Below are 21,892 nucleotides of genomic sequence, written 5' to 3'. Positions count from 1 at the left end.
TTGACTCCTCCGCCCTGTCCGTGCGGCGGAAGCGCTGTCTGGGGCGGTTGAGTCGCGGCCCGGCGCCGCGCGACGCTGGTGTAACCCGGAGCCGGCGGCTGGAGACGGGCCGCGGGGGCGCCTCGCCGGGGAGCAGCGGGTCGGGTCACGGTAAGAAGGAAGGGGGGGGGGAGGGGTTACACCCAGGACCCACAACCCCCCTCTCACCTCCGGGCCCGAGGCCCCTGCCTGGCTGGGGGGGGTCTCCCGCTTCCCGCGCGTAGCGGCCTGTGGGGCCGGCTCTGCCCCGCTTCTGTGGGGGGAGTAGCGGGGGACAGGCGGGCGGGGGGGGTAGGAGCACCCCGCACAGCGTTGACATGGTGAGAACAAAAGTGATCCAGGAGCCCCAGGGCGTGAAGGGAAGAAATCACACCCCCCCCACACCCCCCCCCCCCGGCAGCCCGGGTGACAAACACCAGGCCTCGGCATCACTCTCCCCGGCGCGGGTCGGGGGTGCTGAGCATCTGGCGGGACGATTCGCGCTGCTGGCCGGCGGAGGATCCGTGGAGCTGGCCTGCTTCGGGAGGCTGGAAAGGGAGCGGGGCTCTGGGTCCAAAACGGCCCCCGCGGCTTCCGCGTCCCTGATAACGCCGGAGGGGAAGGGCCTGGCACGCTTCGGGATCGGTGTCCTTACAGGTAAAGGCCCACGCTGGGATATGAGACCACCGAACAGCCCGAGGGAGCCCATATCTGTAATGTGGGGGGAGGGCGGGGAAAGCTGCGTGATCATGGGGGACTTTCCGTCTGAGTGACCCGTGGGGAGGTCTCGCGCTACCAGAATTAAAGCATGGTTGGAATTTCTAAACCCTGTATGTGACAGTTTCATAACTCAAAAAGTGTTGCAGCCAACAGCAGAGGAATTCTTTGTCAGATCTTGCTTTACCGGGTGTAGTAGGAAGAGAGCCCTGAGACATGCGCCCTTGTATCAAAGGCCTGGTATAAGGCAGGACCTGCTCGCAGAATCTGGCAAGAACAGGGCTGGTATCGCGGAAATGCACATTCCGAACAAGTGCTAGTCACAGAGTACTCACACAAACACGTCCCGATATCAAGGATGGTATAAAAACATTAACAGGATAACAGGAACACACCGACCCCTCCTAAAAGATAAGGTCAGGATGACAGTACGTAACCTGTTTATACGTAACCCAGGGTATAAAGATGTATCTCAGAGGGAGTATCTTTGGCCAGCCAAGGGGGGAATGGATAGTCCTGCCACTAACTGAGCTGTGTCCATTGTCACGGGCACTCATATCTTAGTATCCTCGTAGAGTCTGCCAGGTGCTGTTACTGTGCTTTGTCAACAGTAAACCTGGCCTGGCGCCTTCGTAAACATTAACGGGTCTTGTGGTCATTGGGGGGTTGGTTCGAGGTCTGCTGTGCCGGCTGTCTGCGCAGAGTTGGGGCAGCACACAGAAAGAACACACACGCAGCCAGACATCTGACTACACCAGATAAAGTTGTGAACAGATTTAGTTCTGATCACAGAACTAAAAAGTAATGGTAGCTTAAGTAGAAGCAGTCTTGACTTGATCACATTTATAATGTGCAAGTAGAATAAAATCCAGACCAGTAATATATATACACTTGGTACTTTAATAGGACCAATATCACAAAGCTGAAAACAATTATGAGCCAAATCAACTGTAAGGAAGAATTTAATCAGAAAAAAGTGAACAATAATTGGGAATCATTTAAGAACACCTTACTAGATGTCCAAAAATCCATAATCTAGGAAGAAGGCCATGGTGGGTTAAAAAACAAAAACCTGGTTTAGAGGAGAAGTAAAGGCAGGTGTAAAAAAGATTAGAAGAAAGGGGAAGTTGATAGTAATGAATATAAATCAGAAGTTAGGAACTGTAGAAAATTGATTAGGAAAGTAAAGGGACACAAGGAGAAATCTATGACTAGCCGAGTTAAGGACAATAAGGAGGAGTTTTTAAAATATATTAGGAACAAAAATAATCCTGACAATGGTATTGGTCCATTACTGGATGGATATGGTAGAATTATCCATAAGAATGCAGAAAAGGCAAAAATGTTCAATAAATATTCCTGTTCTGTATTTGGAGAGAAAAACAGATGCTTATACTCTCATCATCTGGTGATGTTAACACTCTTTGCATTCCATTAGTTTCTGTGGAGGATAGACACTTTTAAATCTGCATGTCCAGATATCTTGCATCCAAGAGCTTCCTGAGGCTCTCCCTGGACTGTTCATGTTGATTTTTAATAAGTCGTGGGGCATTGGGGAAGTTCCAGAAGACTGGAAGAAATCTAATGTTGTGCCAGTTTTTAAAAAGGGTAAATAGGATGACCTGGGTAATTGTAGGTTTGTCAGCCTGACCTAGATCCTGAGCAAGGTAATGGAGTGACTGTGACTGACACATTACTCCCCTTTAATTCTTTATTAAGTGAGTCACGTAATTAATGTAAATCAATGATGGGTTTATGGAAAATAGAGCCTGTCAAAGTAACTTGATATCTTTTTTTTTTTTTAACCAGATTAGATGTTTGGTTGACAAAGGTAATAGTGTTGACATAGGATACTTAGACTTCTGTAAGGTGTTTGACTTGGCACCGTACGATATTTTGAATTTAAAAAACTAGAATGATATAAAGTTAGCGTGGCACACATTAAGTGGAATAAAAACTGTCTGACTGATAGGTTTCAAAGTGTAATTATAAATGGGGAATCATCATCAAGGGGGTGTGTTTCCAGTAGGGTTCCTCGGGGATTGGTTCTTGGCCTTATGCTATTTGACATTTTTATCAATGAGACGACACACAAATTGGGGGAGCGGTAAATAATGAAGAGAGCAGGTCACTGATTCAGATCAATCTGGATCACTTGGTAAACTGGACACAAGCAAACAATGTGCGTTTTAATACAGCTGAATGTAAACATATATATCTAAGAACAAAGAATGTAGGCCACGTTCCAGGATGGGAAACTCTATCCACCAAATCTCTTTCAGAGTCACTGCTTCCTGGGATAATCAGCTGGACATGAGCTCCCAGCGTGAAGCTGTGGCCAAAAGAGCTGATGCAATCCTGGGATGCATAAACAGGGGAATCTCAAGTAGGAGTGGAGAGGTTATTTTGCCTCTGTATTTGGCACTGGTGCGACTGCTGCTGGAATCCTGTGCCCAGGTCAGGTGTCCGCAATTCAGGAAGGATGTTGATAAATTGGAGAAGTTTCAGAAAAGAGCCACAAGAATGATTAAAGGATTAGAAAACCTGCCTTATAGTGATAGACTCAAGGAGCTCCATCTACTTAGCTTAACAAAGAGAAGGTTAAGGGAAGACTTGATCACAGTCTGTAATTATCTACATGGGGAACAAATGTTTAATAATGGGCTCTTCAGTCTAGTAGAGAAAGGTATAACATGATCCAATGGCTAGAGGTTGAAGCTAGACAAATCCAGACTGGAAATAGGGTGTAAATTGTTAAGTGAGAGTAATTAACCATTGGATCAATTCACCCACTGTCTTGATGGATTCTCCATCACTGACAAATTTTTAAATCAAGATTGGGTGTTTTTCTAAAAGCTCTGCTCTAGGTATGATTTTGGGGAAGTTCTGTGGCCTGTACAGTACACGGGGTCAGACTGGATGATTTTGGAATCTATGGTTTCAAACCAGTGGCTGGGGAGTGAAAGGCTCTGTGTCCCACTACCCAGCCCTACCTGCCCCCAGTCTGTGAGTGGTCGGGGGAGAGATGCCGCCCTGCCAGAGTCATAGGGTGGTTATAGATATTTAACAGAGTCTGAACTGCCCCAGGGCGCGTGCCTTGCCCATGCCCTCTATTGAGCTGTGCCAAGAGACCAGCAAGGGGGTGAATCCCACACAGCTTCCCCTCCCCCTACACAAGGCCAGCAGGGTGCGTGCCTTGGCTGAGTGGGCTTCTAAGCCTAATACAGCCCCTCCCTGTGTGCAGGGGCAGTGGGGTCTGTGCCCTGGTTGAGTTGGAAACCACACCAGGAGTCCTCCCTCTGTGACTATCAGGAGGGTTTCCCCTCCCTCCCTTTCCTCTTGTGACATGTCTTCTGTTTAATCACAGTTTGTAAAGGCTTGACTGGTCAAAGGCTGACGCGATGGGGGACGAGCTGACCGCAAGGGAGAAATGCCACCTGATCACCCGGAACCTACAGGTACCTCTGGGATGGGGGCCTTCTCTGCACGGTTACTGAGACGAGAAATACAAAGGGATACTTGCTTCGCTCTACTTATCTAATTATTACTACTTGTGTTGCGGTAGCGCCCCGGACCCCACTGCACCAGGGGCTGTACAGACCCAGAACACAAAGCCAGTCCCTGCCCCGGAAGGCTCCCGATCCAAGAGGTGTCCTGAGGATTGGGGTGCCCCTAGTGCACCCTTCCCTAGACCATTGTGGGGTTTCTATTGTAACCACACTTCTGGGCTTGGTTCCTGCCTCTGCTATACTGTGACCTTGGGAAGCCCCTTAACCTTTGTGCCTCCATTTCCCCAGCCACAGTATAGGGGGAATACTGAGTTGCCTTACGGAGGTTTTTCTTTAGCTCTTGGCTCTTCCATAATGCTCATCAAGTGCCTCACAGTTACTAATGGATTTATCAACTTAGCAGCTCAGTGAGGTCAATAAAGATCATTGTCCCTATTCTGAAGATGGGAAACTGAGGCACAGATAAACTAAACAACTGACCCAAGGATAGAGAGAGCCAGGTATAAAACCTAGATCCCTTGATCCAGAGTTCTAACCGGACAGCTATCCTTCCTCTCCTGGAGTTACGAGCCCAGTGTATCGCGTTCCTTCTCCCATGGCTGTCGTGGTCTCTGCTGGGTCTGTTGTGCTGTGTAACATGCAGCCTCTGGTTTCCTTGCAGGAGGTTCTCGGGGAGGATAAGCTGATGACCATCCTGAAAGAGCGTGATCTGAAGGTATACTGGGGGACAGCCACAACAGGAAAGCCTCACGTAGCCTACTTCGTACCGATGTCCAAGATTGCAGACTTCCTGAAGGCTGGATGTGAGGTACCTGCTCTAACCTAGATGCTGAGACCTTGGGGAGGCCGAAGGCGGAGAAGGGGGGCTTCAGACCCAAAGAGGTCAGGAGCAGGGGATACCTTCAGCTCCAGGCTGAGTGACGGAAAGGAACCTGTAACGCCTCTTATCTATGTGACACCCAGTGTGACGTGCCCAACTCCCCACCCCCCCAACCCCATTCTGTGCCAGGTGACGATCCTGTTCGCTGACCTCCACGCGTACCTAGACAACATGAAGGCGCCGTGGGAGCTGCTGGAGCTGCGCACACAATACTATGAGACCATGATCAAGGCCGTGCTGGAGAGCATCGGTGTGCCTCTCGACAAGCTGAAATTCATCCGGGGCACCGACTACCAGCTCAGCAAGTGAGTTTGCGGGAGCCTGCTCCTCTCTCAGGGAGTGTTCCTGACCATATATTGCCTGGGGGTGGGATTTGACGGCTACTACGAGGGAGAGGGGACAAGTGGCATGGAAGGAGTGAGCTTTGTGGAGCTGACAAGCTCCACAAAGGAACCCGGGGGTGGAAGAGACAAGTGGGATATTGAGCCAGTTGGGGAATCTGTCTGTTCTGAGCCAGTGTCATTCAGGAAAGGAAGGCGGGTCGGGGGTAAGATATCCACACGCCTGATTTCTCTGCGCTCCAGCCAGTGTCCTCCTTTGCGTGTGGTGGCTATAGAAGAGGAAGGTTTGAAGCTTCCATTTGGCTGGCTTCAGCAGCAGTATCGACCTGTTCTTTCCCTCCAGGGACTACACGTTGGACGTCTACAGGCTCTCTTCTCTAGTCACCCAGCACGATGCCAAGAAAGCTGGAGCAGAGGTGGTGAAGCAAGTAGAGCATCCCTTGCTGAGTGGTCTGCTCTACCCAGGACTGCAGGTACCTTTGGGGAGGGTGGCAGCCACCTGGATGGAATGCATCCCCTTCCCCATGAAGGCTGCAATGCATGCGCCAGGCTAATCACAGTCCCCCTCCCCCTACTGCTGAGTAGGGCAGATTTACTTTCTCACTAATCAGCATGAGTATCTGATGTGCAGCCCAAATCTCGAGGACATCACCTGGTGTCGGGGCAGTGCACGGATATAGTGGAGGTTTGGTTGGTTGTTTTTACAGGTGTTTGTACCAGTTGCACAATATCCCTATGTAGCCAGAATGGGTGTGGGATTCCGCTTTCATGTGAAGCTGGGATTCCTAGCCCTGACAGCTCGGTAGATTTCTAGGGTGTGAACCCTGAAAGTGTGATGTCAGCTGGGGTGTGGGAGTCCACGTGCTGCAGCGTAACGCTTGTGGGTGTGTTCTCCCCACAGGCCCTGGACGAGGAGTACTTGAAGGTTGATGCTCAGTTTGGAGGAGTGGATCAGAGGAAGATTTTCACCTTTGCAGAAAAGGTTAGAACTGGGGAGTGTTTTGAACTTCCAGAAATGTAAGAGGCTCCCCCAGGCGGCTGGTTCCAGGTCTCTGCGTTTGAACTCTGCCTGCAGCTGGATGGCCCGCGTGGTCTTATGCACAGTATCTGTGAGGTCACCCAGACCTCTCTTCAGGTTCCTGCTGCTGCCCATCGGTGCACAGTGGCTGCTGATGTAGCTGTTTACAGGGATTCGCTGCCAGGTCAATGTTTGATGCTGGGACCCTGCCTCATGCAGGGGTGACAGTGACACAGCTTTTCCTTCCCCTCTCAGCACCTGATGGTGGCTGTCGCTTGCTGCCCCCAGCAGGTTGCCCACTGCTGTGTGCTGGGAGTGGGTCTGGGCTGACTGGAGAATGGAGCCTCCTCCAAGCAGAGGGAATTGGGATTCAGCAACGTGTTTTGATCCCAGCTTTCTGCACTGGGGGAAGTCTTGAGCCCGGATGCTAGGGGGGAAGAATGCACTGGGGAGTGATGGTGAAAGCTGCTCCTCAGATGGGAGGATGCTTAAATACTTTTAATTCCTTTTCTTCACTTAGTACCTGCCTTCCTTGGGCTATGCCAAGCGCCTCCATTTGATGAACCCAATGGTTCCGGGGCTGACAGGCACCAAGATGAGCTCTTCGGAAGAGGTAGGTTGATGAACCGCATGTCTATGCAGCAATCCCGCAGGGCGAGGCGTTTAACCCTTTGGGGCTGGTAGGCTAAGTCCTGGAACTCCACTGGCTGAGAAAGGAGCCCTCCTCTCTGCTTACTGTTGGTGGTGGCTTGAGACAGGTGGTGCCAACTCCAGCACACCCTGCCTCTCCTAGGGCGGAGGTAGGGAAAGATGCTGAGAGCCCCAGAACAGAGACAGCTGACCTCGGAGTTTCATTGCAGGTAGCTTGGCTGTGGAGCACTGAACCCTACAACTGGGCTAAAGTAAAACTCCTCTGTGTCCAGAGTGATACTCAATTAGTGCAGGATTCCAAGTGGCTGCACTGCCTGCTTCTGGTTTCAGCTCACAGGTCTCCTCTTCTCCTCCCACGTCCTAGGAATCGAAGATCGACCTTCTGGATCAGAAGGAGGACGTGAAGAAGAAACTGAAGAAGGCATTTTGTGAGCCAGGAAACGTGGAGAACAACGGCATTCTGTCCTTCATCAAGCACGTCCTCTTCCCACTCAAGTCAGGTGACTGTCTCCATGCCCCAGAGAGGTTGGGGTGCAGTCTTTCAACAGGAGCCCTTGCTGGGCGACGTTTGCTTAAATGTAGGCAAGAGGCATGAAAGCGAGCACGTGTTTCTCTGCATCCTAATGCAAGGCACCCCCTCATGTGCTCCAAAACCTGGCGCTGCCTCCCCCTCTCCCAGAGCCAGAAAGGAGACACCAGCCGCTCACAGCAATGACATGACCTTTTCTGGTCCCTGCTGCAATACCCCTCATCAGTTGTTGAGGGGGGGGCATTGGGGGTTATTAGAGTTGCCAGTGGGGACAGTGCCTCAGGGATTTGCCTTCATATTGGTTAATCTGACCCTCTAAACCCTCCTTGTGTCACAGAGTTTGTGATATTGAGAGACACAAAATGGGGAGGAAACAAAACCTACACGACTTATGAAGAGCTGGAAAAGGACTTTGCGACTGAGGTAACTCGGGGCAGGGGGGTCGCTATCCACCTCCCTCATGCCCACACTGCTGTATGCTTGGAAAAAACCCTGGAGCATGCAGAGAGGCCCGTGTTGTTTCCTCTGCCACAGGCTTTGAGTAGTGGGACAAATGTTGATCTCTTGCACCACATGTAAGTCTGTAGGCTCGCCTGGGGCATCAGGAAGGGCAGATTCTGGCCCGGTGAGTGTGGTGGTGCAGGCACCATGATGGTGTGAGGCAGAGACGCCCAGGAGCAGCTAGACAATCAGTGGCTGGTGCAGTACCCGCTCTCTGTAGGTCTAGTCGTTAATGATCTTCCATTTCTGGCAGTGCCTTTCATCTCTAAGCACCCTACAAATTGAGCAGTACACAGATCACTCACGGGGAAATGCAGCCATCTCTGGGTGGGAAAACAGCTGTTCAACAGTGCAGAGCAACGCTGCCCAACAGTTTAGGATAACAAGTGGAGAAGAATCTGTTTCCCATTTAAGCCTCAGGGAAGTTTGAGGGACATGAAATGCCATTATCAAAGCTGGAATTTGACCAGCGCGATGGGGTAATGTCCCTGCTCTTTGCTGGCAGGGGAGGTGAAAATACCATGAGATCTCTAATTACAATGGTGAAGACTTCGGTTTTACATTTCCAGTGCCACAGCGCCTCCTAGCACCACAAAGGAGCGTTGGGTGCAGCACTGACTCACAGGAGAGCATGGCTGAGTCACCAGCCCCACATCCTGCAGCTTCCAGCTATTCCTCTGGGGGGCGGGTCTCCCATCCAGCTAGCGACCCAGCCCTGACCTTCTTAGGACGTGATCCTATTAACTCTCCCAGCATAAGTCACTGTGGCTGCCCCACCTTACAGCTTTCAGTGAGGTACTTGTCTAAATGGGCACAGCCATGCGAAACTGCTCCACCCTTCCAGCCCACTTCTCCCCATGCCCTGGAGAAAGTCTCCTCCACAAATCTCCTCCTTTTCTTTATTCACGTGGCAGGTCGTGCACCCGGGGGACCTGAAGAGCTCGGTGGAAGTGGCCCTGAACAAGCTGCTTGACCCCATCAGAGAGAAGTTCAACACCCCAGACCTGAAGAAATTGACTAGGGCAGCGTATCCTGACCCATCCAAAGCCAGTAAGTGCATGCCATGAGTTCCCATGGGAGGGGAAGGCCTGGGCTGGGGAGATGAGTCCTACAGGTGGGGCTAAGAGCAAACAGAAGAAATTCTGGAACTTGAATTCCACCAGCAATGACCATGGGTGGCTCAGAGTCTGGGTGATACTGGCTTTGACCTTGCTGTCTGATGCAGCTCTTCTTCCTGCCTCTCCTTAGCCAGCATCTGACTTGGATTGTCCCCAGCAGGGCTGATGAAAGAATGGCCTATGGGCCATGTGCCTACCCCAGAAACTACAGATCCCAGCATGCAGTGTTCCATTTCTATTGGAGCTGCAGTCAAGCTGGAACAGTGCATGATGGGACCTGTGGTCCCCACAGGCTGTATTAGAGATGTGGGTGGCTGCAGTCTGCTTGATTTATATATGAATTGGGTGCTGCTGGCAAACCAGAGACAGTGACCCTTGTCTGGACAGAATTCAGGTTCTCCTGGTCCCTGCACCCCTTCCACAAATGCACCTTCACTCGTGGCTGGGTACAACTCTTCTCAGGGCAGGCTGGTTTCACTCTTTTGCACATGCAGAGGCTTCAGTGAAAAACTCCACCAAGAATTCAAACCCTGAGGACGTGATCCCGTCCCGGCTGGACATCCGTGTTGGCAAAGTGATCAGTGTGGAAAAGGTACCAATGCTTTAGCAAGGATCCTGTGATGGGAGAACAGGCATGACAAAGAAAGGGGGGCAGACAGTGGTTTTCAAGGAAAGTAAATCCTTCCAAGCTAGGCAGAAAGTGTTAACACTCTCCATATGCTTAGCTCTAGGTTTGCTCTGCAGGAGCTGCACCTTGGAGCAGTTCTTCCCTCGGGTTTCTGAAAGCTCTGTGCCTGGGAATTCCCCATACAGGAGGCACTGGGCTTGGGAAGCAATGAGATTAGTAACTGAGCCCTGACCCCAAAATACCATCTCTTTGCTGCTTGGTACCAGAATAGGGTCCTTCCCAGACTGATATGGGGGCAGTGGTTTGGTAACATATTAGATGACAGTTTTTCTCCACAGAGCTGTTTAATTATCAAGGCTTAATGAGCTCACCAGGTGCTGGGAAATGGACCTTACCTTTCATTAGTGGTGGTCACTCTCTGGAGCGCAGCTGAGCAAGGCGGGTGGGGATCTAGAAATGATCACCTGCTGTGTCTAAACTGGCGGAGTGTTTGAGCAGAGATGGTGTTGCAGGGGAGACCTGCCACCAAATGGCACACTTTCCCTGAAACAGCTCTGTACTGTTAACACAGCAAGGTTGACCTATGGAACTCACTTCTGCAAGACTTTGAGGCGAATAACTTAGTTTAAACAAAAAGATCAGATGCTTTAACGAATGAAAACATCACTGCAGTCACACAGCACGGGACTAACTAAAGCAAATTACCAAGGCCAGTGATCATGATGCTTCAGTGCCTCGGGTGATCAGCTGCTGGGGTCAGGAAGAAATTCCCTGCTCCCTGAAACTCTTCATTAGCGGAATAGTATTGTAGAGAGGGGACATATCCCCAAAGGCAGCCAGCATCAGCCCCTGTTAAGGTCCTGGACTAGATGAGCCAGACAGTGGTTACATTCTCCTGTTCATCTCATTTGATGGCAAGCAGCTATCAAGGAAATTGCCCCATGGGAAATTCTCCCTCTTGGCACTGTCAGTTGCCTCCTCCTAGCCTGAGATGAGGAGGGAGGCAGCCAGTGAGGAGCAATGGGGACAAGGATTTGGATCATCCAGAAGTGGAGGCTGCTCTGGGGTCTTGTTTCCTCATGGAGTGACTCAAGCACTCACTTGGAGGGCGTATGTAAACCACATGGGCGCCTTCCTGCTTGTGTGTGCTCTCAGCCCCCCTTCCTGAGGGATGACCGCTCCCGGCTTCTCAGCTGTACCTGCATTGGCATTTGCATTGGCAGCACCCTGATGCCGACAGCCTTTACCTGGAGAAGATTGATGTGGGCGAGCCTGAGCCACGGACAGTGATCAGCGGCCTGGTGCAGTTGGTGCCGAAGGAGCAGCTGCAGGACAGGATGGTGGTGCTGCTGTGCAACCTGAAGCCCCAGAAGATGAGGGGAGTGGAGTCCCAGGGCATGCTGCTGTGTGCTTCCAGGTGAGGGCGTGCAGGGGGTAGGGATAGCAGGGGTGACGAGGCTGAATTTCAGTTTGTTTTCCATATAGGGCAGGAGGGGAGAATACAGCGTAGTCCCCCACAACATCCAGGCTGCCTGTTGACCCCTGGTTCTTTGCTGTCCTATCTCGGGGGAGGATTAGGACGGGCCCCTTCTTTGAGGTCCTAGCTGGTCACTCCCTCCCCCTTTCCCCGTGTGTTTCTCCGCAGCGTGGGGGAGCCCCATCGGGTGGAGCCCCTGGACCCGCCAGCGGGCTCCTGCCCAGGAGAGCGTGTCTACGTGGAAGGCTACGACAGCGGGCAGCCTGACGACGAGCTCAAACCCAAGAAGAGAGTCTTCGAGAAGTTGCAAGTAAGGGGGGGAAGAGAGTCGTCTTGCTCACAATGGGGCTGTTGGGGACGGGGCCCATCTCTGCAGTCAGAGCCCTATCTGCTCTGGCAGCTGAGCTCTCTAGTCACCCAGGCAGCCTACGCCAGTCCTGTCACAGCTTCATGGGAGGCTCTCAAAGCGCTTTACGGCCCCTGCATGAGACAGGGATGTCGTCCCTCTTTCCAGGTGAGGAGACTGAGGCACACTGCATGAAAGTGACTCACATGAGGTCCCACAGAGGGCAGAGCAGAGCCTAGAACAGGAGTCTCGAGTCCTGTGCTCTATCCCCCCTGCCTGGGGAGTAGACGAATACAGCTGGCACTATGCTGTCTAATCCTTGCTAGCCAGGCATCTGCCAGCTGTCAATTGACTGGCAGTGAGGCTGGGGTAGGCCAAGAAGGCAGCTATTGGCAGAGACCTGTTTAGACCCAGTCCATCTCAGGGGGTCTTGTTACCTAGCAGCTGGCAGGCTGTCGCCACTACAAAGGGGACATAAGGGCAGTGGTCAGAGAGGGCAAGTGGGAGTCAGGACTCCTGGGTTCTCTTTTCTGCTCTGCCACTTACTTGCTGCACGGCTTTGGGCAAGGCACATTCCTGCTCCATGCCTCGGTTTCCCCAATGTAAAATGAGGAGCGGGGTATCTTGTAGGGAGGTTAGGAGGCTACGCTCATTGCTTGGAAAGCACTTGGGGATCATCTGGTGAAAACAGTGACAGAGCGGAGTTACAGCAGGGGCTGCCTGTGCTGCCATTTTGCTTCACTATTGGTGCCTACAGTGAGGGTTACGGGCCCCCTTTGCCCTTAATGTGAGTTACATGGCGGCATTCCCTGGTAGACCTTTAGCTGGCATGCCCTCCTTGGGCCTGGCAGGAGCAGGGTGCCTGTCCCCAGGGATTTGAGAGGTGGTGAGGGCCCCAAACAGGGATTCCCAGCTGCATGTGCGATTGGCTAGCCAGTCCGACATATCACCCCCCTGCCTCTTCCCAGGCTGACTTCCGGATCTCTGAGGACTGTGTCGCCCAGTGGAAGCAGAAGAATTTCATGACTAAGCTGGGGAACATCTCGTGTAAAACACTGAAGGGCGGAAACATCAGTTAACAAGTGCCAGCCCGTCCCTCTTGTCCTCTCCTCACCTGTTGTCATCCACTGCTCCATTTTGGGTTCTCTTCCCCCAACTTCCACCACAATCGCTGCAGGGCCACGCTCCCCCCACTGCAGTATGCCTCTAAGTGAGGGAGCTTCGGCCCAAAGCACCTGGGGCTCAGAGGCTGAATGTGCGAAATGCAGTAGATGGTTCACACCTTGTAACTGAACTTAGGTAGGTTCAGTGGAGAACTTGCCTCCAGAAGCAGCCTGTTTCCCTTTGAGCTGCCATGGACCTGTTCCCACCCAGCTGATCTCTGGAGAAGGCCAAGCATGACTCAGGGGGACCATGTAGCTCCTGAGCCCCCAGCAGGAGCTAGGGCTGCAGCCAGTTGTCTGTTTCCCCTGTGAGTCCTCCTACGTGCGGCTCTCCTGACGTGCCTGAAACAGGGGTAACGCTGTGATTGTGTAAAAGCACGGGCTGTCATCTGACTTTCTGGGGGTGGATTCCAGCGGCTTTGAAGGTTGCACTGGCAGCCTGACCGGCAGCTGCTGCTGTTGGAAAGCTCTGGTAATTTTGGGAAGAATGGTCATTCAAACCTGTGTAGTTTGTAACAGGGGAAGAGGGACTGCGTGGCATCCTGTGTAATGACCGTCATCCTGCAGCTGCCTCAGCCCCACATGCGCTTGGTGCAGGGCTTGAACTGCGAAGACGATGGGGCTGGGCCTGTGGAGGGCATGCAGGGCTCTCTAGATGCTCACGGCTGCTCTAACAGGCAGCAGGGCTGCTCTGGCAAGCCTGTCCCTGGGCTTGCAGAACAGGGTTTTGGCACTCAGCCCATGGGGCTGCAGGTGGGGGTCCTCTCCCTTTAGTGTTGAATCTGAAATCATCCATCAATTGTTAAAAACCCCAATAAAGTGTGAAACTGACTGAGGCGTGTGTGGTGGGGGATGGGACTGTCTTGCTGGAGCCAACAGCCGGATCTTAGAACGTGCGGGCAGGATTAACTGCGCTGAGCCCCCTGCCAGCCTGGGAACTCTGAGTCCTCTCCCCGGAAAGGTCTGGTGCAGGCAGGGGCCTGCCTCTAGGGGCAGGAGGGGAGTTCTAGCCACTTCTTCCCTTCTGCTGAGCCATAGCCCAACTGCAGCGCAGAGTGCTGTGGACACCTGTCCTCCAGCACTCGCTGACTCCACCCAGGCTCCCCTCAGCTGGTTCCACCTTTCAGGCCTAGAGACTATTACTGAGTGGATTTGTTTGCCTGGGGAGACAATAGAGCCTTTGTCAGCAGCAGAGGCTACTCCTGCTCCTTCTTTCGCATGGCAACAGGGGACCTGTGAAAGCAACGGCATGACTGCAGTTGGACCTTACGGACTCTTATCCCGTGCAGAGCAGAGGGGGTAGCCACGTGAATGGCTGAAACACCTCCAGGAGGAGCATGGATCGGGCCATTGTCCATCTGTGAACAGGTTTCAGCGCTGAGGGGGTTAACCCCGTGGACAACTGGTAGGACAGTTGGTTGTCTCCTGCCAGTTGCTTGATCCCTGCTTCAGGTGAAGTTTTACACTGCCACCCTCCAGGGGGGTAGCTGGGCACCTTCCATGTAAAAGCAATAGCTGAGGCCCTCGTGGACTCCAGCAAGGTTCTGGAACTTCTCCCTCGTTAGGGTGAAAAACTAAACAGCTTGTGTGTCTGTCTGGGTGACTCATCTGTTCCAGGCTTTTGGGGAGGAGGGGTGAGTTATGCAAATAGGGGTCTCCCTGTTGTCACTCCAGGCATCCTGGAGGAGGGAAACCCCCGACTGTTAGCCAAGAAGCAAAGGAGACAGCCAATTTCAATCATCATCTTTAACCAAAGAGAGACAGAGCTTGTAACTTTTACTCTGCAGCTTCTCAAGGCAGATGGTTTTTACAATCAAGGAAATCAAAGCATGACCCCATGTTTAAAGAAACAGAAATCAAGGTGCCTGGTTCTAGAGACCAGGGATGAATGTAAAACTCAGGCTTTTGGTCTCATTTAATGCTGCATCCAGTGTCACTCCCTGCTACAGGGTATCTGAAAAGCTTCTCCCTCCCCCGGGGCTGTCTGTGTACACACAGGGCCTGGCTGGGGTGAGGGCACAACTCTGAAATTACAGAGCATGAGGGCAGTGGAATCTCTCAGGGTAGAGATTAGGGAGCTTGGAGAGGCCTCAGTGTCCAGATTCTCCTCCCTTGGACCCCGAAGGCTGGCAATGTGGGAGGAAGCCCTTCCTTCTGTCCCAGACAGGCCCTGGCTGGTTGCAGCTCAAGGGTAATCGCGCCCTGCAGTGACTGAGTCCTCCCCTGCACTTCCTGCCGAGCGCCCCAGACTCACAGGGCAGCAGCTTGGGGCTTGTGCTTTCGAACAGCCCAAAGAAAAGGGGGCTGAACGCTCCCCTAAGGGGCCACTTGTGGCTAACCGCAGCTTTGCAGGGCCCTGCCTGATTAACTGCTTGCTTGGCTATAAATCCCTTTCCAGCTCCTCAGCCAGCAAAGCTGTAGCTCAGAGGTAGGCAAACTATGGCCCACAGGACCCTCCTGCCTGGCCCCTGAGCTCCCGGCTGGGGAGGCTAGCCTCCGGCCCCTCCCCTGCTGTCCCCCCTCCCTCGCAGCCGTGCCACGCGGCCAGCGCAACACACTGGGCGGCTGGGCAGTGCCGCTGCAGAGCTGTGGCCTGACCCGGGGCTCTGGGTGGCATGGGTGTAGCGCTGCCAGCCACCGGTGCTCCAGGCAGCATGGGAAGGGGGGGGTTGGATAGAGGGCAGAGGTCCCGGGGGCAGTCAGAAAGGAGAAGGGGCATTGGATGGGGCAGCAGGGGACAGGGAGTGGTGGATGGGGCAGGAGTCCTGGGGGGGTCAGATAGGGGGTGGGGGCTGGGACACGCCTGGCTGTTTGGGGAGAGACAGCCTCCCCTAACCGGCCCTCCCTACAATTTTGGAAACACAACGTGGCCCTCAGGCCAAAAAGTTTGCCTGCCCCTGCTGTAGCTTGAGCCTCAGCAGCATGTAACATGAAGCAGCGTGAGCCTGGTTTGTTCAGCTCCCTCGGGACTGGCAGAGGGATCCTCCTAAGCCCTGCTTCTGCCTGCCCCCAAAAGAACTTCCCAAGGAGCCCTTGTGGGCCTGCCCCATCCCCACCTTCTCAGAGCACGGCACAGCCAAAGGGACAGTAGAGCCAGTCAGGCGGGGCCCCCCCACAACACACTAGGGTCCAAGCACTGCCTTGGGGTTGCTCCCTTGCCCAGCTGCGTGGGTGGGGAAGGCCTTGTGCCTACACACTACCACTGGCCCCAGGGAACTTACGCGTCTCCCCTGCCGGAGCAGCAGAGGTAGGGAGCCTGCACTCACGAGCACAGGAGGCCAGGCTCACACAGCACGTCCCCTCTGGCACCCTGGCCTTGCCTGCCCACTGTCCTGTAACAGCCCTAAAGAGCGAGGGAACAGCAGCCAGCCTGACACAGGAGGAAGCTGGGCCCTGGCCACCTGCGTTGTCTGCTGTAGGAGCTCGGAGGTCTTTAGCAGCCTGGGCCCCATTTCCCCTCCACTCTCAGCCAGGGCCTGTTCAGCACAGACTCACCCCCCTGCACATTCTCAGTGAAGTGGTCCTCGAGCCTGGGGAGGCCACCCAGCAAGACAGAGGCCTTTACCGCACCTCGGCCAAGCTGCTGCCAGCCTCCGCGCGCCTCAGGCCTGGTGCTGTACCTTTCCAAAGCTAGTCGGGGCATATCTAGCACCACACAGCACGTGTCCTGGAACACGAGGAGTCCCCTGCAGCAAAGCCGGCAAAGGAACTCCTTGGCCAGCCAGCCATGAAGTCCGAAGCATTGGGGACGCGCCTTCAGCTTCTTTTGAAGAGGTGCTTTGATTTCGTGCCGTCTCAGGTGCACAGAACAGAGCCGATCCTCTGCGCCGTGGAAAAACGAGTCCCCAGCCAGGCCGTCTTCTCCCCACCCAGGAGGCCATGCTTCAGGTGGTGCAGCGTGGTCTTATAAAAACACCCCCCCACACGCCTCACAGCGGCTTCTCTGCAGCCTTCCCTCCTGCACCAACAAAACCGGCAAATCCAGCGGGTGAAGGGCGAGGCACTGGACTCCAGGACAGGGTTTGGTTTAGTTTTTTGTTTTGTTTTTTTTTAAAAAAAGCACAATAAAGCTGTATTATTGAAGAAAGTGAAACCAACACCAGTTTTTGCATAAATATCAAGGCCATCAGAGGCTAAGGCTGTTTGCTTCCATTTAGTCAGTCATGCCAGCTCCACGCTCATCCTTTCACCTGCTCAGGTCCCTGAGAGAGATTTGTATTCCTGGAGGTCAGGGCACAAGCACAGCAGCGTCATCCTTCAGGCTGTCTCTTCCCGTTTGTCTGCAGGAAAAGGAGAGCAATTCCCGTCAGAGCCGGGCGGCGCTCAGGTGGGGTGACAGCTGCTTCACATCCACCCCAGCCTCCTGCCCGAGCTTTTTATACTGAGCCCAGCACACTGAGCAGCATGGGTTTCAGGCTCCCCTCTGTCTGAGCCACGGAACGGCGGTGCCCGTTACAGAGCTGGGGGCTCTAGCCACTGCTCTTAGCTCTGGAAGCCCCTGGTTCAGTCTTGGGGTCAGCCAAGAGGGTGGCCACCTCCTGACGCTGCTGGTTTCTAAAGCTGAAGAGCCTGGGCTTGTGCAACCCCCCTCAGCCACGGTTTTATTGCCCCAAGAGGCAGAGTTACCTCCTAGCACGTCAGCCTGTTTCCGAGCAGCTTTGAGCCAGGTTGTTTCTGGACTGACTGATGTTTAGATAGAGGGATGGGGTCAAACTGGGCCAAACAGCCAGCGCTAGTGGGGATCCTAACAGGGCTACGTTTGTTCCTCGTCTCCCTTTGATTCAGGCATTAGGAGATGGGTCAGAGAAAGTCACAATTCTCCCCACCATCCCTGCCTAGCACTAAGCTGTTCTCCAGAGGGTTCCATCATCATCCTCTGTCTTGTTTTCTAGCCCTGTTCCTGCTGGTAGAGAGACAGGGTGAGTGCAGGACAGCAGAAGAGTTATGCGGGAGGAGAGCTGCAGTGGAGGGGAGGAGGGGCTGCAGGTTGGGATTGGGGTGCATTAACAGCTGAGAGTGGAGTGCATTGACAGCTGCAAGTGGGGGGTTGCAAGTCAGACTTGGAGTGCATTGACAGCTGTGAAGGGGCTGCAGTTTGGGATTGGCGTACATGGACAGCTGTGAGTGAGGGGCTGCAGGTCAGGATCACTATTCCCTCTAAGCTGTGGGCATGTGCGTGCACACACAGATCCTAAACCCCGCACACACGGCGAAACACCGCACGCACAAAAATTTGCACAGAAGCTCAATTTGCACAGAAGAAATTTTTTGCACACAGGGCCTGTCAAAAATTAGAGGGAACATTGGTCAGGATTGGGGTGCACTGGCAGAAATGAGAAGCTGCCTGGCTCCTACACTACCCTGTTACACCCTGCATTTTCCAATCGGCACCTCCTCTCCCACACTCCCCAATCCCTCTGTACCTTGTGCAGGGGGATTCTGCGATGGCGTCTCTGGGCCTGCCAGGTGCCCGGCTCTGCTGCTCTTGGCTGCGGGGGCCGCATTCACAGACAGTTCGCTCTTAGTCCTGTTCTCTTCGGCCGAGGGAGCCTTTGCTTTACTGTCTGGTAGGGAACAGTTCAGCACTTCCTCCCCCTGCGGCTTTGGGCTCACAGGTGACTGACGCTGCCCCATGCCAAGCGAAGGCTTCCTGGCTATGGGAGGTGGAATCTTGCTGGACTTCCTCTGTGCTTGTGACTTGCCAGGGGGCACCTGGCCCTGCTGGGTCATTGCTGGGACTGTGGAACGCTGCCCGGAGAAATTCATCAGCTCAGCTACCAAGTTCCTCTTCAGGTCGGCCTGAGCCTCCGGGGAAGATGGGGTCTCTATGACCAGCTTCTTGGAGCTCTTGGCGAAGATGAAGCTGGCGGTGGAGGCAGGTGATTTGTGGATGGGGGACACCTGGCCGTCCTTGGCATCCCCAGCGGTGGGCTCCAAGCCAGAGGCCGCGTGACCTGGGAGAGTCAGCTTGTTGCCATTGGTCCTGTCCACCAGTCTGGAGGTCGGGGCGTCTCTGGAGGACAAGGTGGAAGTCTTCAGCCGTACGGCATTTTGCAGCTGGTTCAAAGGCACGGTGTCTTTGGAAGAAGGGGACTGCCGCAGGGACAGCGACTTGCGGATGGGTTTCTGGGGGACAGGCTGAGCCTGCTTCCCTAGGCCATTGGCGCCCGGTCCATTCTGGCCAGGCGTCTGCTTGCCCGGGCCGGCCGGCGCGTGAACGCTGACCGAACGCAGGCGCACCATCTGCAGCAGGGAGGGAGTGACGATGGGGAGGTTAGCGTCCTCCTTTGGCGTGGGGTTGCTCTTACTTCGAGAGACAGGCTCCTTCTTAGGATCCAGCCGGGAGCCATTCGTTGTCTTCTTCAGGCTTGCTTGAGGCTGCAGAACCATGGGCGGGGCTGGAGCCGCAGGTGCAGGGGGTGGGGCTGCAGCCACTGCAGGCTGGGGCTGGCTAGGCTGCAAGCTGGGTGTTGCTCCGGCTGATGTGGGCACGGTGATCAGCATGGGCAACTCCCCGGCGGGAGCTGGCAGTGTTGATCCAGCCAACAGGCCCTGGTGCTGCTGAATCCTCAAGGAGACTTTGGTGGAGAACGCGAGCGAGGCTGCCCCTGGACCATCCCCCGTGGGTGCTGCTTTCAGGCTGGCCGGCTGCTCGGAGCCCGTGAGCTCTGGCTGGGCTGCAACAGAGGAAGACACCGCGGTTCCAGTGACAGGGAGAGGCTCCGGCAGGGTGGAGAAGCTGGCCTCGTCTGGAGGAGGGAAGTCCGCCATGGACAGATCCTGCTCGTCCAGCGCTGGGGGGGGAGGTGGGGGCCACGAGGGGTCCTGAGGCACCTCCTGAGTAGTCTCTGAGTGGGGGGCCTCTGGGCTTGCCTCACCCTTTTTCACTGGTGGTGGTGGAGGATGGTAGGGAGGTGGAGGAGATGGAGGGGGTGACCTGCTAGTGGGCTTGGGAAGCACCGAGGGCTCCTGGATGGCCATGCTCGGGGCAGGGGAGGAGACAGCGGGGCTGGCAGAAGGCGCTGCCTGCCGGAGTTTGACAGGCGGGGGGGAGATAGGGGCCGGCACCTTGGGGTGAGGAGGAATAATGAACCTGTCCATTCTACTCTGCAAGGAAAGGGCCGGGCCAGCTGGGGGCGCCACGGTCTCTGCAGGGGCTGGGTCGGAGGTGGAGGAGGATAAGGATGCCAGGGAGGAGGAGATGGACAGCACAGGAGACTGCAGCGAGCAGACCCTCTCCGGTTTCTTTGGCTGGGGCCTCCTCTTTCCTGGAGACGAGGCGTGAGAGCCAAGGCCTTTTGTGGGGAGGGTAGGGGTGCCGCTCTGACTCGAATAGCCACTGGAGGGCGACATGGTGCGCTTGAATCCCTCAGGGGAGCTCTGCCTGGAGGGGGCCTGCTGCTCCCTGAGGATGACGGCCACCCCCTCCACCTCCCTCTGGAGCTTCTCCCCCGGCACCGGGCTGCACCGGGACACGTCGGGGGAGCTGGCGTCAGCCGAGTAGGCCAGGCTCTCGGAGCGGATGCTGCTGGTCTCGCTCAGCGAGCCGGGCGAGAAGACCTCGTCCTCGCCCAGGGGGCTCTGGCTCTCCAGGCACGGTGTCCACGGCTCACGCTGGTGTCGGGGATCTGGCTTAGGGGGCAGGCCCAGCACTTTCTGCCCCCCCTCGCCCACCGCTTGCTGCTGCTCAGCCCTTTGGTGCAGGGAGTGGGTCCTCCTAGGGGGCGCCGGCGGTTTCTTCATTTTCCTGAGGGACACGCTGCGCGTGGAAGAGCGGTCACTCCTCACGCTCACGGTGTCCGAGCTGCCCGCCATGCTGCCGGTGCTGTACGCGGGGGAGGTCCTGCCACTGCTGCCCCCCAGCCCCGCTGCCAGCAGGCCGTGGGCTGTGTAGGCGGGCCTGGCCTTGGCACAGGAGTTGGTGCAGCTCGCGGCACTGTAGACACTGAGCTGGTCCGTGTCGGACCGGCCTGCCGTATCCGCCTCGCTGGGCGGCCCAGCCCCCCCCTTCCTGCTGTCGGAGCCGCCCTGCGAGGAGATGGTGGAGCTGTCGGACACTATGGTCTCCGTGGACTGGGAGTGGCTCCAGTTGTCGCTGGAGGAGGAGTGCTCCCGGCTGCGGCCGCCGGGCTCCGAGAAGCGGGCGAGGGAGCGGACTGAGGCTGGGCTGGAGGAAACCAGGCTGCAGCGGCTCAGCGTCCGCACGCTGCTCCTGCTCAGCGCGATGACGTCCACCATGGGGGGCAGGACGGCGTTGGGAATGATCTTGGACATGTAGGTGGCCTGGGGGGAAATGGACATAACAGGGCCCAGCAGCTCCGGAGGAGGGCTGGCGTTGGTGGTCATGCCCGGCACAGCCAGTGACTTCGGCCTCAGCAAGGGAGACAGCTTGGCTGCCGTCCTCCTCCCTAGCAGCATGTCGTCGTAGTAGACGCGGTTGATGTGCCTCTGGATGGCTGCGTCTGACTCTGCCTCCTCCAGGGCTTGCAGGGATATGCGAGCGCCGCCCTTGGGGGCTGGTGGGGGCTGCAGGTTTCCATTGATGGTGGGGATGTGGATTGTGCCACCGTCTGCCTCATCACCATTCACCAAGGGCTGGGATGCCATGCTGGGGGGGCTCCCGCCCTGCCTGGGGCCGTCTCTGGGGGAATCACTGCCAGGGCGTTTCCTCAGCTCGTGACTGTTTCTCAGACCTGAGGGTGGATAGGAGCAAAACCCGTATCATTATAAACCGATCCTGGCGGGCAGGCAGCCCTTGCTGATTGCATACAGGGGTTACTATGGGCTGGCAGGGCTCACTTAATCAACGCTGGCCAAGCCGGGGCCTCAGTGCAGCTCAGTCCGCCTGTTCTCTCCCTGGGACACCCAGGAGTTCAGACTCCTGAGGGCTGTAATACCATGGTCTGCTTCTGCTTGTCGGGCAGGGTGTGACGCGGCTGGATGGGGTGAGGGCCTCTGCTACACAGGAGGTCAGATCGGGGGCTCTGGTGGTCCCT

The 21,892-nt window shown here is 55.3% G+C and overlaps 2 protein-coding genes across 5 annotated transcripts in view; one reads left to right on the top strand and one right to left on the bottom strand.

Moving 5' to 3' along the window:
• The first annotated feature begins 24 nt into the window (after positions 1-24).
• On the top strand, positions 25-13,727 carry YARS1 (tyrosyl-tRNA synthetase 1). The gene is made up of 14 exons (XM_073317752.1): positions 25-150; positions 4,103-4,193; positions 4,906-5,052; positions 5,254-5,429; positions 5,809-5,938; positions 6,367-6,447; positions 7,004-7,096; positions 7,499-7,634; positions 8,001-8,086; positions 9,079-9,214; positions 9,777-9,874; positions 11,134-11,327; positions 11,556-11,697; positions 12,702-13,727. Exons 2-14 carry the CDS (start codon positions 4,137-4,139, stop codon positions 12,810-12,812), a joined length of 1,587 nt encoding a protein of 528 aa, XP_073173853.1. The 5' UTR covers positions 25-150; positions 4,103-4,136; the 3' UTR covers positions 12,813-13,727.
• A 900-nt stretch (positions 13,728-14,627) lies between these two features.
• Positions 14,628-21,892, bottom strand: part of NHSL3 (NHS like 3) — a 55,701-nt gene continuing 48,436 nt past the window's right edge. For all 4 annotated transcript variants that reach the window (XM_073317735.1, XM_073317736.1, XM_073317737.1 and 1 more), the window contains 2 exons: positions 18,320-21,589; positions 14,628-17,176 (listed from right to left, as the gene is read on the bottom strand). In XM_073317735.1, the coding sequence (XP_073173836.1) occupies positions 17,154-17,176; positions 18,320-21,589 (3,293 nt within the window). In that variant the 3' untranslated portion in view covers positions 14,628-17,153. The remainder of the gene's footprint in view (positions 17,177-18,319; positions 21,590-21,892) is intronic.

Source organism: Lepidochelys kempii, chromosome 19, assembly GCF_965140265.1.
Source record: "Lepidochelys kempii isolate rLepKem1 chromosome 19, rLepKem1.hap2, whole genome shotgun sequence".
In the NCBI taxonomy this organism is placed as follows: domain Eukaryota; kingdom Metazoa; phylum Chordata; order Testudines; family Cheloniidae; genus Lepidochelys; species Lepidochelys kempii.
This window is presented reverse-complemented; position numbering and strand designations above follow the sequence as displayed.

What these genes read in the sequence shown, in the direction of transcription:
- YARS1 (XM_073317752.1), top strand. Translation starts at nt 4,137, where the DNA reads ATGGGGGACGAGCTGACCGCAAGGGAGAAATGCCACCTGATCACCCGG. An exon ending in CCTCTTCCCACTCAAGTCAG is followed by an intron (nt 7,635 to 8,000) that starts GTGACTGTCTCC and finishes CTTGTGTCACAG; the next exon opens with AGTTTGTGATATTGAGAGAC. An exon ending in ATGCTGCTGTGTGCTTCCAG is followed by an intron (nt 11,328 to 11,555) that starts GTGAGGGCGTGC and finishes GTTTCTCCGCAG; the next exon opens with CGTGGGGGAGCCCCATCGGG.